This window comes from Euphorbia lathyris, chromosome 2, assembly GCF_963576675.1.
Source record: "Euphorbia lathyris chromosome 2, ddEupLath1.1, whole genome shotgun sequence".
In the NCBI taxonomy this organism is placed as follows: Eukaryota; Viridiplantae; Streptophyta; class Magnoliopsida; order Malpighiales; family Euphorbiaceae; genus Euphorbia; species Euphorbia lathyris.
The window spans coordinates 108,892,654-108,909,915 of record NC_088911.1 but is presented as its reverse complement, the minus strand read 5'-3'; the positions used below and the strand labels follow the sequence as shown (position 1 = coordinate 108,909,915).

General features: G+C 37.2%; 1 protein-coding gene across 1 annotated transcript; it reads left to right on the top strand.

Moving 5' to 3' along the window:
- The first annotated feature begins 10,473 nt into the window (after positions 1-10,473).
- LOC136219394 (uncharacterized) lies at positions 10,474-16,295 on the top strand. The gene is made up of 3 exons (XM_066006791.1): positions 10,474-11,119; positions 11,414-13,135; positions 15,604-16,295. Exons 2-3 carry the CDS (start codon positions 11,525-11,527, stop codon positions 15,964-15,966), a joined length of 1,974 nt encoding a protein of 657 aa, XP_065862863.1. The 5' UTR covers positions 10,474-11,119; positions 11,414-11,524; the 3' UTR covers positions 15,967-16,295.
- Positions 16,296-17,262: the final 967 nt, after the last annotated feature.

The window sequence follows — 17,262 nt, the reverse complement described above, 5'->3', positions numbered from 1 at the left end:
GAATTTGCTGATATTAAGGATAATGCACCGAATGAGGAATACAATTTGTGTCTTGTCGGGATGCTTCTTACCGACTGCAATTACAACTTCAATATCTTCAAACACAGGATGGCGAGCCTTTGGCGACCCGAAAGAGGATTGACGATCACTGAACTGGGAGGGAGATTGCTATTGTTCTGCTTTTTTCACCCCCATGACATCAAGTGGGTCCAGGAAGGAGGACCATGAACGTTCGACAACAGCTTGCTTGTTGTTGCCGCCCGTTTGCATAGAAAAATCGAGTCATAATTTGGTTCATTTTGTTGTCTTTATTATCAATTTAGTGCTAATTTGTGTTAAAATTTATTTTAATTCACAATTTCACACACCGTCACGTAATTTTAATATTATTCATGAGTTTTTAATTAATTTTTACACCCTCACACACCCTCGCGAGATTGACAATTTACCCAAATGAGTTACAGGGTAAGAACGAGGGAACGTTACGTGAAAAGACAACAAAATGGTGGTTTTTGGACAGTCAGGGCCTAATGCAACAGCTTCGCAAACAAAGCGTTGCAACTGGTTGAGGAGAAGATGCTGAATTATACTCAGAGGCATGTCTCGACGAGACACACTTAGGTCTCGGCGAGACCTCTTGAAATTGGCCTAAAAAGGCCAATTTCAGGGGCAGGTCTCGGTGAGACCTGATTCCTCCCGCAACTTGCACCGGGCGGCTCCTCTTCTCAATGCAAGCCCATACCCCTCTTTCATTTGATTTCTCAAGGCCATTAAATGCATTATGTCAGTAATTTGGAGGCTTTCAATCATCAAAATCAGAATTCTACAATGATTGGAGCAAGATTTGGCCTATAAATAGAAGAGATTTGAAGAAGAAAGTTACACTTTTTGCATCCTTAAGCTTTGAAACTCCATTGTTGTTGTAGCCAAGCTTTGGGCATTTGTCATTTCTCTTGTTTTAGTTACTCTTTGTAGTTCTTAAGTACAATTTCTTATTTCAAAGTCATTTCCTTTTAGTTTTGTAAGTTCACATTTAATCAAAGTTTGTTCATCTTTCATTTCTTTATCTTCTACTTTCAATGAGTTTCACTTCATTTCACTTTTATTTCAAGTTTTGTTTCCCCAATGACCATGAACTAATTCTTCCCTACTAGGGATGAGGGGAATCTTTCTAATGTTTTGCGTCAAGTTAGAAGTCAATTAGATAAACACCCAGAAGGAATTCGATTTCAAAGAACTAAGAACGTAAGCTTAATCCATATTTCAGTTAATCGCTTTTTACTCACCATAGTAACAAGAGGTTAACGGAAAACTACATTCTTAGACTCGATAGCAAGTCGATGTGGTTTCTAGCATTACATTTCTAGGATTTCTCATTGAACTTAACGCTTTCTTATCGTATTTAAGTAACCATTGGCCCGGTTAAGTGAATAGGAGTGAAGAAATAGAACGAGGTGGTCTAAGGCCTTAGCACCGAGTTTCTTTTAGAAATCACCATCTTTAAAATCATGAAGTTCTCCTCGGTTTCTTATTTCAATTGATTTCATTGGCTCAAACTTAGGAAGTGAACCCGATTCCCTAGTGTTTTACTCCATTGCTTTAACAACAAAAGTTTTTTTTCGTAGCTATAAACAACTCAAACCTCCTTTATTCAATCGTTTAGACTTCATAAACTTGTGGATAGTTAATGATTGTGCGGAATCCCTGTGGGATCGATCTTTATACATAAGTATACTGTATTACTTGGTACGATAGAGTGCACTTGCTCTTAAAAGCACGTATACGTTTTATACGCATCACTTGTGCTACAAGAAATTAAATCTGGAGAACATCCATTGAACGTCTCATTGAACCATGTGGCTTTTTTATTCAGATTCATGGCCTCTCACCAAATTTTTATACAGAAACGGTGGGACAAGCGCTGGGGAATTATGTTGGCTAATTTCTAAATTATGATCTGAACAATCAACGAACTATTGGTAAAATGTATATGCGGCTCCGAGTACTGATTGACATCAGCCATCCACTCAAAAAGGAAAAGAAAATACGTAGGAAGGGGGGCAATTGGCTTTACTGTTCAATAAAATATGAGAAACTGCCTACTTTTTGCTTCATATGTGGAAGAATTGGCCATTTTGACAGACACTACAAGAAATTCTTTTAGGTCCCTGCAGAGGAAATCCAACGTGACTGGAACGCCTCAATACGAGCCACAAACTGAAAACATGCCTCACTTGGAGGGGAACGATGGTTTAGGGAAGATGTAGTTGAGGGGACTGGCCCGGATATAAACGTACAAGCGAATGGGGGACAAAGTTCATCGCTTCACAACGCAAGCCGCTGGCAATGCTACATGCCCCTAGTAACATACAACCACTGCTGTGAAATTTTAGAGCAAGCCTTATATCACAAAAGATGCCTATGGACCAGAATCAGGAAGAGGAAGAAAGGGACACAGGCATAAAACTAAGGGAAGAAAGAAAGAGACGCAGAGGGGAGGGATAAGATAAGGAGAACAATGATTATCAAGTTCTTAACCACACCATGGAAATTGATACTGGTAAAACAATGGACAAGCCCAACTCAAAAAATGGACAACAGGCAGGCCCAATAAAGGGGGTCTGCCTAGATATATGAAGATAATTAGCTGGAACTTCCATGGTTTGGGAAGTCCCAATGCAGTTCCTATTTTACGTGACCTGGTTCGAGCTCACAGACCATATATAATCTTATTGTGTGAGACATTGGTTTCAGCAAGTAGAATGGAAAGCATACGAAACTTGATTGGGTTCGAAGGCTGCTATACAATTAATTATGTAGGGCATAGTGGGGGACTTTGTGTATTATAGAAGGAAGTCATCTGGTGTTCATTATTATCATTCTCTAATAACTATATTGATATGGAAATAACTGAGAAAGAACGAGGAAAGTGGAGACTTACAGGCTTTTACGGCTCTCCGGAGAGGGCCAGACACAAGACCTCATGGGATATTATACGCAACTTGGCATTGACGTCTTCCCTCTTATGGACCATCATTGGTGATTTTAATGATCTCCTTGCCAATAGTGAGAAAAAGGGAACGTTTGACCATCCAGAGTGGTGTTTGAAGGGCTTTAGAGAGACAATCACTGAGTGCGGACTAGTAGAGCTACCCATGACGGGATACCCGTACACCTAGATTAGGCACCATGGTAAGCCCAACGAAGTGCAGGAGAAGTTGGATAGGGAATTTGCAACTGAAAATTGGAAGTTACAATTTCCTAATGGCACAACGCATAACACGATCACTCCAATGTCTGATCACTCACCGATTATACTACAAATTGAAACCAATGTACAGATCCAGCAGCTCAAATGGTTTCAATTCGAGAATAAATGGCTCCATGAATCATCCATATCTGACGTCATTAAACAAACGTGACGAGGGGCTGGAACCTCACATATTACCGTGAAGCTGAGGCAGTTGGCGAGCAGTTTATCAACATGGGGCAGGAATCTGAATGTTAATTTCAGAAAAGAAGCCCAGCACCATGCGCAGCAATTGGAACAACTACGCCTTGGCTCCTCAGAGGCGGACGCAGTGGAGTATGAACTTAATAGAAGGCAGCTAGTCGAATTACTGATAAAAGAAGAGGACCATTGGCGGCAGAGAGCCAAGGTCCAGTGGTTGCAAGAGGGCGATTCTAACACATGATTCTTTCACGCCCATGCTACAAATCGGAAAAGGAGAAATATTATCAACAGAATTTATGACAGGAATGGAGCTTGGGTTACGGAGGAAGCGGATATATGTCAGGTTGCAAAGGATTATTTTCACAACTTATTTGATCAAAGCTCCTATTCATATCAGGAAGCACTAACCAGCATCCGACCAAGAGTAACTTTAGAACAAAACGACTAGCTAGTAAAGCCATTTCAAATTGAAGAATTTTGTAGAGCTGTATTCGAGATGGGAGTAGAGAAAGCCCCTGGGCCTGACGGTTTTAACGCGAAGTTCTACCAAAGATTCTGGCACCTTATCGGGAATGAAGTGTTTGCAGCAGGATGCCAATGGCTTGAGAGCGGGGTCTTTCCTGATCAGGTTAATGACACTATCATTGCACTAATCCCTAAATGCGACACCCCTCAAACAATGAAAGATCTAAGACTAATTGCTTTATGCAATGTGGTCTACAAAATTGTTGCTAAGGTACTAGTAAACCGGCTACAAAAAGCACTCCTTTCACTTATTTCTGAAAATCAATCTGCATTTGTCAAAGGTCGCTCTATCCATGATAATGTTCTCATTGCTTTTGAGCTCATACACAGCATGAAGAGGAATATCAACAAAAAAACAAGGGGAAGTTGCGTTAAAAATTGATATCAGCAAGGCCTATGACAGGGTAGATTGGCAGTACCTTAAAGCTATTCAATTGAAGTTGGGTTTCTCAGAAAAATGGGTAGATTGGATGCTTCAGTGTGTTTCCACAGTGCGATATTATATGAAAGTCAATACATAACTTGTGGGCCCAATTCAACCGCACAGGGGCCTTAGACAAGGGGATCCTTTATCCCCATATCTCTTTCTGTTATGTACTGAGGGATTATCTGCATTACTGACCGAAGCTGAATCAAAGGGACAAATACACTTGTGGGGAGAGGCACCCCCTCAGTCACACACTTACTTTTTACTAACGATGCTCTTCTCTTTTTCAGGGCTAACATTGATGAGTGTCGCTTCATGAAACAGTTGTTATTGAATTATGAAAAAGCATCAGGGCAGGCTGTCAACTTCAGCAAATCGGGTTTACTCTGTAGTAGCAATGTGGCCTCGGAATTGGTGACTGCTTTTTCTCATATCCTAGAGGTTACGCAGCCAATTGATACCGGTTCCTACCTGGGGCTCCCATCCCTAGTTGGGAGAAAGAAGAGAGCCATTTTTGCCACCTTCAAGGATCGATTATGGCGCAAGCTACAACAATGGCGAGGTAAAACTCTCTCATCTGCAGGCAGGGCTATGCTAATCAGAGCTGCGGGGAAAGCTATGCCTATCTACTTCATGAGCATTTTCTCCTCCCCATCTCTACTATTGAGGAGTTACAAAAAATGCTCAACTCATTCTGGTGGGGTTCAAAGCAATCAGCTAGGAATAAATTGGATGTCATGGGAAAAGCTATATGTCAGTAAGCTTCATAGAGGGCTCAATTTCAGAAATTTCACTGCCTTCAATCTTGCAATGTTGGGAAAACAAGGTTGGCGATTAATCACTAATCCCAACTCTCTTGCTAGTAGGATCTTCAAAGCTAAATATTACCGTTCTGGGGATTTTTTGAATGCGAATCTTGGGCATTCACCTAGTTACATTTGGCGGAGCATTTGCAGTTCTCAACTGTTGGTGAAAGAAGGGTTCACATGGAAAATAGGAGATGGCCGCTCAGTAAGTGTATGGACAGATAGATGGCTCTGTGATAATTAGAATAGCAAGGTCTTAACCCCACTAATTTCTGGCTTGGATAATTTAAAGGTATGTGATCTCCTTATCCCCAACTCAACTGAATGGGATACTGAGATGCTTGAAGAATTATTTCTCCCTAGAGATGTACAGGAAATAATTAAAATCCCCAGAGTGAGCATAAGAGAACCAGACACAATAATATGGCAAGCTTCTCCAAATGGGAAATATTTTGTCAAAAGCGCGCACAAGTTGGTTGTCGAGGAATTAGAACCGACAGTTCATCTACATGTTGATGTTGATTAGAACCAGATATAGAGAGCTGCAATCCCATGGAAAGTTTGATTTTTCAATTGGCGGCTGGCTAGGAACTGCTTACCTATGAGAGAACGCTTAATCCATAAGGGCTTGGAGATGCCGAGTGAATGTGTTTTATACGACAGCGGATATGAGGACACCTGGCACTTCGGTACTGAATGTCCTATTTCAAAACAGGTATGGCGGGAGTCGGGATTTCTAGAATTGATGGAACAAAAGGCAATATATGCAGACAGCTTCCAGCAGTGCTTGTTTGCAGTCCTTGGCTGTGTATCTATGGAGGCACAACAAAAATTATTAATGCTGCTTTGGGGACTTTGGCGGGCGCGAAATGAAAAGCTATGGACAAACAAGACGCCGCAGCCCCATCAGATCATCCGCGCTGCGATGTAATTACTCCATGACTGGTCCGCTGCACAGGAAATCCGACATTCGCCATCTGAAGCTCCAGCGCCTTGTTGTACGCTATGGAATAAACCACCAATAGGCTCCCTGAAATGCAATGTAGATGCTGGGATCTTTACCAACACAAATACGACTAGAGTCGGAGCTGTACTAAGGGACTCCGATGGGATTTTTCTGGCTGGTAGATCAACACCAATTGGGGGCTTACACACAGTAAAAGAGTGTGAAGGGCTGGCCTTGCTTGAAGGCCTCTCCTGGATTACAAGTCAGAACCTTGACAACACCTTGTTCGAAACGGACTCGAAGACGGTAGCCGATGCTATCAACTCAAACGAAGATGATCTCACTGAATTCGGGGATATCATTGTAAAATGTCAAGCCGTTCTCTCCACCAACATATCTTACTCAGTATGTTTTGTTAGAAGACAAGCTAACAAGCTGGCCCATGCCATGACTCAGTCATCTCGTTTTTTAACTTGTCTTGTAGTTTTTGATGTCATTCCGAGTTTCTTTTCAATTAGTATGTTAAACACTTGCCCTTTGTTGGCTCATTAAATGAAGTTACCTTTCAAAAAAAAAAAAACTAATACATCATCAAAATTAAAGGTTGATGAAGACTTTGGTTTTCGATGGCCAATAAATATAATGGTGGGATACTATCTATCATGCTTTACATACATGTTTATTTGTGACTTTTAGAGTTCCTTCGTTTTGTGTTTTTTCATATTTCTGTAACTCTTACTTTCTTTTATTACTTTAATTAACGCGTTAGTAATTAACAAATTAATATTATTAAAATATATAAATGAATTTTCAATTTTCCTTCTATTAATTAATTAAATCTTTTTAATTTTGATTTTTTTACTATGTTGACAACTCACCAAAAATGTCTATAAAACACTTCTTCTCATTTCCCTATACTTCCACTATTTTATATATATATATATATATATGGTATAGATGGCTAGTAATTGACAAATTAATATTATTAAAATATATAAATGAATTTTCAATTTTCCTTCTGTTAATTAATTTTTTTTTTTAAAGTTGTGCGCAATGCACTTATATTAAACAAAGGAATATTACATTAGAGAGAAAGGAAAAAACCCTCAACCCACCCCACCCGGATGTGATTCGAACCCATGACCTCTAGGGTCATAGGTAAGCTCTCAACCAACAGGCTAAGAGTTTCACCAATTTTCCTTCTGTTAATTAATTAAACCTTTTTAATTTTGATTTTTTACTATGTTGACAACTCATCAAAAAGGCCTCTAAAACACTTTTTCTCATTTCCATATGTTTCCACTATTATATATAGTATAGATAGATATCAATTATGTCTAAAAGATGTTTATTGTGCAACTAACATAGTTGCAAGCAATCTGCCAAAATGTTCGAATATATTTTAATTTATGGACAAACTTATGTAAAAAGGTCGATATGAGAATCAAATAATAGTCAATTAAAAAATTTCTGTTAAATTACTTTTTATAGCTTTTATTGCTATTTATAATCTCTACTATAAGCATTTTCATAAAAGAAAAATCGTTATATACGAGTAAGATTGATTTTGATCATAAACATTATAAAATATTAGTATTATTTTTATATACGATTTTGATCACATGGATCTTAATGACCATGTAGTATTTGGTCATGCACCATTAGATTTAAATTTAGGCAAAAAGCATCTTGAACCCCCTGATCTTTCATTGTTTGGTGTATTAAGCCCTCGATCTTTAATTTAGACACATCGAGCCCCTGATCTTTCATTGTTTGGTGCATTAAGCCCTCGATCTTTCATTTAGACACATTGAGCCTTTGATCTTTCATATATGGGTGTATTAGGCCCTTTTATAAATCAATTCACATATGAGTGTATTAAGAGTCTGTTTAGTTCAACTAGAAGTATTCAACGATCGGTTCGGTCTAAAAACCGAACCAAACCGAAACAACCGAATACCGAATAACACCTAAAATAAAAACGAACCTAACCGATTTATATTAACAAACCGAACCGAACCAAACTGATTATTCGGTTCGGTTCAGTTTGGTATTCGGTTTCATCATTTATAAAGTAAATTATTAAATAATTATTAGTTTATATTATATTTAAAATATGTACATTAAAATTTCATGATCCTAAACTTAAATAAACACCCTAGAAGTAAAAATAAAATGGGTACTTGGGCAATGGCCGGAAGAGATATAAATTGTCAAACAAAAATACTCTATGCATTATAAACGGTCACATTCAAAATAAATAAATAAAGTTTTTGAAAATTTTCAAGCAAGTATATTAAAGACATCAGACTGAAATTGTCTTTCCTCCTATTGAGAGGTTTTGATTGAGCGACGACTAGGGTTCCTCCTGTTGAGAGGTTTTCCGACGAGCGACGGTTTGAGAGACTAAATCTCGTGGTGCGATGGAAGACGAGATGCGAAACCTAAGAATTGTGGAGGACGGGTTCGAATTCGCGGAGGCATCAGAAGGATCGGCTGTAACTGATCACAAACTTTGTCTCGTTGGTTCTCTCATCACCGATAGAACTATCAATTTCCAGATTTTCAAAAACCGTATGGCAAGTATTTGGAGGCCAGGAAAAGGGATCTCAATCACCAAATCGTATGTCCACCCTGAATACCAAACTGAACCGAACCGAAATAATCAGTTCGGTTTGTTAATATAAATCGGTTAGGTTCGTTTTTATTTTAGGTGTTATTCGGTATTCGGTTGTTTCGGTTCGGTTCGACTTTCAGATCGAACCGATCGTTGAACATTTCTAGTTGAACCAAACAAACCCTTAATACAATCATATGTGAATTGATTTATGGAAAGGCCTAATACACCCATATATGAAAGATCAATGGCTCAATGTGTCTAAATGAAAGATCGATGGCTTAATGCACCAAACAATGAAAGATCAGGGGCTCAATGTGTATAAATTAAAGATCGATAGCTTAATACACCAAACAATGAAAGATTAGGGGGCTCATGATGCTTTTTGCCTTAAATTTATTACTAAGTGTTTGATCATTAAGATCTTTTTTTTTTTTTTTGTAGAAAAGGAAAGGAAAGCAAAGCAAAACAAGCAACTACACCGGGATTAGCCTAGGAAAGCTAACCTCAATCCTATCCTCTAAGATCTACATGTACACTGATAATTTTATATATTAGAAGTAAATTTTGGTTTATGACCAAATTCGGACTTGATCCCTTGTAGAAATTTCTTATCACAAAACAAATTACTTGGAAAATTGAATGTACTGCAACGCGTGAAGACTAATATGATTTATTCAGATTACATAGAAATTGGAAATCACACAGGTTATTCACAATTTAATTAATTTAGACGTGTAAATCACATTTCTAACTTTGAAATAAAAAGGAATTATGGTGTAATTATTAATTAATGGGTTAACAGTAGTCATTAAAATAAGAATCCTTTTGGTTTTTTTTTTTTTTTTCAAACCACGAACTAATCCTGAAGTGCCCCCACTACCACAACGGCATTTTTAAACTGTATCCAGACTAATCAATTTAATTTATTTGTTTCGCTGTTGTTAATATTTAATAAATATTAGTTGATTTTTCTGTTAAAAACAATTATTTCAAAATTTTAGCAGATAATCTTATCTCTTATTTAGAATTAAAAGATAAAAAAACGGTTACAAAAAATGGAAACAAATATTGGTAAAAAGATGTTTGTTTACTCAATTCTATCAAAGATATTTATTTATTCAATTTTCTTCTTTTGTTTATCTTTTATGTCTGAAAAATAATTTTTTTCAACAGCTTATAACAGTAAAGAGGTAAACCAAACATGGTCTAAGGGGGTGTTTGGTAGTTCAATTTCATACGCATGTTTGCCTTTTCACTCCAATAGGGTGTTTATTAGCTACTTTTCATGGTCGTGATTGTCTTTTCACTTCAAAAAGGAAAGTTTTAGGTAACAACATTTTATAAAAGCACATAATCCTGCTTTTTGGAAAAGCAGTTTCCAACATTAAATAATCAACCGTAACAGTAAACAACAGCAACCGTAGATAAAACAAATGGACATGAGAGTTTTATGTGTTTGGTTAGTGACATTCGGTTTGTATTTTATATTTAAAAAGTAGCTGTTTATAAAAAAAAACGAATCCCTATTTTTTTTGATCCTTTTTTCAACAAGAAACCGTAGATAAAACAAACGACTGCCAAAACTCAATTATATTAGTGTAATTAAACAAAGAAGAAAGTTCTTTAAGTGTTGGGGTCCACAAGCAGGCTTGACCAGTTCCTATTTTGGACTCTCCTTTCTCTGACCTGTGAGCCTGCGTTGCCTGCGTATGACTAGTCTTCCTCCTCCGATTCCTCATTTCCTCTCTCTCTCTATCAATGGCCTTCTTGTTTTCTAGTATCTCCTTTTCTTTTCTCAATTTCAATATATATAAATACAAATGGTTAAAAAACTAAATTAGGATTTTGAATTTTTTTTTTCTCCTCTTCTACTTGCTATATCCAGTTTCAGTCACGTTAACTGATGATCCATCATTTTTACGGAATTTTGCCTTTTCGGCCATATGAAACGCTTCTGCAGTGTCTTAAGTTTTGATTCTTCTTCTTTCGGGTGTTTACTTTTCGAAAATATATAATTAATTTTTGTTTTACTGTTTCATTTTGGGGGTTCGTTTGGGGTTTTGTATTCCTTTCTTGTTTTTGTTTCTTTTCTATTTCTTAACCAGATTCCTCACTTCTACCCTTTCTATTGTAAATTTTTTCTTTTTTTTAACGGAGAAATAAAATAAAAATCTCGTTTCACACCCCCACATGCATGTTTTTGTGTTTGTCTGATCTGGATTGGATCACAAGGATCTACCTCTTAGAGGAAGAGTTTGTGGTGTGGTGTTTTTGTGCTTCGGTTTCTTCTTCAGCATCTTTACTTTCTTTGGACAAGAGAATATTGCAGAAGGAGAAGGAGGTGAGATTTCTTCGCTTATTGGATCCTTTTTCCTGATTTGAGTTTAGCAAAGATTCTTTACTTGTGCTTGTTGATGGTTGCTGCAACTTTCTTTTTCTCTGTATTAATTACTGACGCTATCTGGATGTAACTTGAATTGGGTCTGACTTTATTGGGCGAAAAAGTTGCGAGAAACTTCTCATTTCATCATCTTGGTGAACTTTTGTGAACCGTGTCCATTTCTCTGTTAAAGCTTAGGGGTTTTGCGAGAGGATATGGGTGATGGGTGTTAATGAATTTTAATTTTCTTTTTAGGTTATAATTTGGGGCCGGTGCTTATCAATCATATTTAGTGCTGAATGATTGAATTGGGGTTTTGACTGTGTATATCATTGATCTCCGTTGATTTTTATATACTCCTGAGGCATGGCGGGGATTGATATTTCAAAATATTCTCATAGTCCTGTGCATAAGGCCATCGTTACAAGAGATTATGCCAGTCTCAGGAAGATACTTGCTGGCCTTCCACGACTTTGTGACACTGCTGAGATTCGGACAGAGGCAGTTTCAGTGTGCGAGGAAGAAAAGGCTGATACCATCTCTGCCGTGGTTGATAGGCGTGATGTTCCCAACCGTGATACTCCTCTTCACTTGGCCGTGAAAATCGGTGATGAGACTGCAACTGAAATGCTTATGGTTGCTGGTGCAGATTGGAGTTTACAGAATGAGCAGGGTTGGAGTGCACTTCAAGAAGCAATTTGTAGTAGAGAAGAGGGGATAGCAATGATCATAGTTAGGCATTACCAGCCATTGGCATGGGCTAAATGGTGTAGGAGGTTGCCTCGTTTGGTGGCCACCATGCGAAGGATGAGAGACTTCTATATGGAAATCACTTTCCATTTTGAGAGTTCTGTTATACCATTCATTTCAAGGATTGCTCCTTCAGATACTTATAAAATTTGGAAAAGAGGAGCGAATTTGAGGGCAGACATGACTTTGGCTGGTTTTGATGGTTTCAGGATTCAGCGTTCAGATCAGAGTATACTTTTCCTTGGTGATGGATCTGAGGATGGGAAAGTTCCTCATGGATCACTTTGTATGATTTCACACAAGGATAAAGAGGTAATGAATGCTTTAGATGGTGCTGGTTCTCCAGCAACTGATGATGAGATTCGACAGGAAGTGGCTGCAATGTCAAAGACTAATATATTCAGGCCAGGGATTGATGTAACTCAGGCAATGCTTTTGCCACAGTTGACATGGCGCCGACAGGAAAAAACAGAGTTTGTGGGTCCTTGGAAGGCAAAAGTCTATGATATGCAGAATGTGGTTGTTAGCATTAAATCTAGAAGGGTCCCAGGGGCTATGACAGATGATGAATTCTTCTCATCCTGCAATGAGAATGAAACAGAGAGTGAGGAGCTCAATGACATTTTGACTGAAGAGGAAAGAAGGCAACTCGAAGTTGCTCTTAAATTGGATTCAGACTTGACCAATGAAAACGGTGAAGGGATCATTGCTCATCGGCACAGCTGTTATGAGAACAGGGAGATTCCTATTGAGGATGGAAACAGTTGTAGAAATGGAGAGAATAAACAAGAAAAGAAAGGGTGGTTTGGTGGATGGAGGAAACGAGATTTTAAAGTTGAAGAGCAAAAGAAGATTGCTCCACCAAGAAGTTCTCTTTGTATAGATGAGAAAGTGAGTGATTTACTGGGAGATTCTCCAACTGGAAGTCAGACGAGACCAGGAAGACATTCTGTTGAGATTGTTGCAAGGGATGACCACAGGAAAGGAAGAGAAATGAAAACATCTACTTCTACTAGCTCTGAGAGCAGTGTTCGACGCAAGGAAGGAGGCCGTGAGAATGAATATAAAAAAGGGTTGAGGCCTACTCTCTGGCTTTCTCCAAACTTTCCATTACAAACTGAAGAACTTCTTCCATTGCTTGATATTCTTGCAAACAAGGTCAAGGCAATACGTCGTTTAAGAGAGCTTCTCACGACAAAACTTCCAATGGGAACTTTCCCAGTGAAGGTATGATGATTTCTTCCATCTACTTGAATTTTTGCATCAGAATTGGTTTAGTAGAAGGCACTGGTTAGTTTAATTATTTGCACAGTTATTATTACTATTATTATTATTAATCTTACTCTCGAACTTTTTGGCCTGTTTAGTATCAAATCACTGTTGTGCTTTCTGTTAAGTGGTTGTACCTTAATTTCCTTATGAGTTTTGAACAGCTCTATAACTTGTATGGTCAGGTTTGATATGCCTCTAGAACTTCTGGAACTAAATCTTGTGATTGAAGCTATAGTTCATTTCATAAATCTTGTAGGATTTAAGTCTTAACTTTGCACATATTTCATAGAAATGATGGGAATTCGAATTATTTAAGGTGGATCATTCTTGATATTTAAGTCTTCATTTTTTATTGGTTATGTTGGGGAAGGTCATGAAATCATGTACAGTGTAATTTCCTTTCATACTTCATCTTTGGCTAGAAGTAATTGCTTATCAGTACCCAGGAGCTTAAATACATGAGTAAACACTCTTTTACTAGCTGTTTGTTGAAATTGGTTGTATTCAAAATTTGAAAAATGTTGCCATCTCTACTAAAACTTCATGCACTCTTCAGCCTTGCCTACTTCAATTGTTGAATTTTTCAAGTTCTCAGCAATCTTCCTCCATCAGCACCATTGCTTCTGCTGATCCTATATGTCTTTGATTTATTCTCGCTCGGAAAATCCAGAAATTGCCTTCACTGTTCCTTGACATCTCCATGCATGCATTTAAACGTGACATTGAATTGATTTCTTATTGCATACCATGCTGGAATCAAATTCAGAATTATAGAATTGCATATTCCCACCCATATCAGGGCTGTTGAAGCTTAAACTTGTCATCCAACTAACCAAGTCGTTGTGAATATATTGCGAGTATTGAAGGTGTGTATAAATAGGTTATCTTTCTTTGGTAAGTTTCTTACAACCGTAATCATGATCTTGGGGCAATTCTCATAAAACTTGGAATGAATTAATTTCAAGTTGAATGCTGGTTACGAACTTGCTGTGAACAATGGTATTAGAGCATTCAACTTCAATTGAACGAGGTCCAGCTTGCATAATCTTGCAACACACATGGATTGCTACATACATGGAAGAGAAAGAAGAAGAAGAAGATATCGTTCCCATTTTGCAAGACATAAGGAAGAGAAAGATATACATTTCCATTCGATTATAGTCATTGTGTTGCAACAAATTGAGAAGATGTTGGTTGTTTTCTTTTCGCTTATGAAGTTGATTTAGAATTTTGGACTTGGATTTTTATTTTACTTTCTGCCTAAACATTGGATTCTATATCTGTTCTACTAGAAATTTTTAGAAGCACCCGGTTCTCCATGTCAAATGGAGGACCTTCCATACATATTTTGCCATGTGTAACATGGATCCACACATATTATAAGAGACCCCCACTATTTTAATTATTAAGCGGGGTCACAATACACGTGCCCAAATGTGAATTGAGGGTCCTCCAAGTGACATGGAAGACCGGGTACTTAATATAAGAACTCCTGTTCTACATGGGGCTTAATCCTTATTTTGAATAGGGTAATTACTACTAGCAGTTTTTTTAAGTGATTGGTTCTATATTTTGACTGCATTGCAGGTTATTAAGGTGTTATAATCTTGAGATCTGGTTCTTATATATTTTAGCGAAGTAAAATTGCACCCCCAAGGAATTGAGTCATTACTCTTTTCATTTTAGTTTCAGCTTATGTTATGAATCAGAATGACAGATAAATGCAAGCTTTGATTATGCTGAGATAAACATAGCATCATTGTTGGTTATGGTGGTGAAACATAATTAAGTTTTCTCTGTTACTATGCTCACTGCCTATTTCTCTTGTTACCACTATGATGTTTATACTGCTTCGAGAAGAATAAGAGATTAGATTGGGAATCAACTTTTACATAGGAAAAAGTCCAGGAATCCCCAAAAATGAGGGATATTTTGATTTCAGTCTCCAAAATGAAAAAAAAAAGCACAATTATGCCCCCATCTTCTGCCCTTTGTTGCAATCATGTCCCTTTGCTATCGTAGTTCAGATTGGGTTCTGTTTGTAGGTGAACTGCGTCTACATCTACAATCCACTTATTTATATCAGGGGAGTATTCAATAATACTAAAGTGACTCTGTGAATGTCACATTATAGAAATTATTTATCTAGTTCTTTTGGGTTTTATGAACATTGTTCTTGTTATAGATCTCTTCCATGCATTTTTCTCCGAGTGGACTTCAATAATTGACTAGTCAATCCTGTATCTATGGACCAAATGCTTACCCTGTTTTGTATTGTGATGCTGAACTTGTGAACTCGTTAGAAATTCGTTAATTAACTCAGCTGAATTTTATTATTTGAACTGGCTGGGGGTGTTTTTAGACCCGTTTTCAGAAGTAAAATAGGAGGCTGTTGTTGATTATATGTGATTTTTCATATTCAGGTTGCTATTCCAGTGGTTCCAACCATCAGAGTATTGGTTACATTTACAAAGTTTGAAGAATTACAGCCACTGGAATTAGATGAATTTGCAACACCTCCTTCAAGTCCTACTGCTGCTGGTAGGGAAAGCCCATCAATGACGCAATCCTCAAGCTCATCCTGGTTTCAGTGGATAAAAGCTCCTTATCAACGGCCAGGCTCGTTAACTGGTGGGTCTGGCAGTAGGATAGAGAACATTCAAGACCCTTTTGTTATTCCTCCAGATTATGCTTGGATTTCAGCTGAAGCAAAGAAAAAGAAGATGCAGGAAAAAAGCAAATCAAGGAAGGCGAGAAGTCAGAATCATCGAGAAGTAGCAAAATAGTGTTTCATCAGCAGGTGGGGAAATAGGGAAATAGTGTTTGATAAGATGATCAGACTGTAATAGTGTAACAGAAAAGTATTGATTCCCCTTTCACCAGAGGGAAAAATTGGTATATCATTGTGGGATGAAAACTAAAGAAAGAAATATTGTGATTCTTACACGAAACGTTTCGCCTCTCTCTGTTGATTGTTTCTATTTTCTCTCTATTTGTTAACTCTTACTATAGTATTATTGACTGATAAACCTGAGCTAGTTTTAGTTAGAGCTGCCCAGTATATATGTCATCTTTCATTTTCTTTAATGTACTAGATTTTGGTGTTATTCTTTTAGTGATTCTTTTTCAAGTTGTTACTGTACAAGAAGCGACTGTTTTCATCTGTACATAAAATCTGTTTAGAGCTATATTTTAAATTTTATTGGAATTTAATTTTTAGTAGCGTTATTATTCTTCCTATTAGAATAAAATTATATTTCTGGAACATGCTCCTTTAGTTAAATTATTACAAAAAAAAAATAAGGGATAGAATAGATATAACTAAATAGGCTTTAGCTTACCAATACTATAGCAATAGCTTTCCTGAACTTGGTAAAAAGCGTCTTGTTAGTTAGCTTTTTGAATTTAAAATGACATGTTTTAAGAAAAAATTGTATATCGCTTGGCGAGCTAATAGGTCACTGCAATCAAGGTTAGAAGAGTTTGCCTCCTAGCTTCCTTTTTTTATTATAGGGTAATTAATTTATTAGTCCCTATATTTTGACAAAACACACTGTTTAGTCCCTGTATTTTTAAAAACACACACTAAAGTCTCTAACGTTTTTCTCGGTGAACTATTTAGTTCCTAATGTTTTTCTTGGTGAACTGTTTAGTCCCTGCCGTTAGACTCTCATGAAGATTCTGTTAGTCAATTTGGATTTGTGTTCTTCTTTTCCTTTATTTTGCTTTCCTTTAAACTCTAATGCATCTGAAATCAACTTTGAGTGTTCTTGTTCTTAATTTTCTTCTTAATCGTTCAAATTCGTAAGCGTTGAGTCTGTTCTTTTTATTGTTCTCCATGCAAATAGCTTCTTCTTCTAAATTGGATTACTCTTCTGAAGTTTGAAGGTAAATAGTAAAGGGTAATTTAGTCATTTTCGAAGTCATAAACGGTAAAAAAATGTAACAAACAGACGGAAGGACTAAACAGTTCACTGAGAAAAAGGTTAGGGACCTTACCATGTGTTTTTAAAAATACAGGAACTAAACAGTGTGTTTTGTCAAAATATAGGGACTAATAAATTAATTACCCTTTATTATAT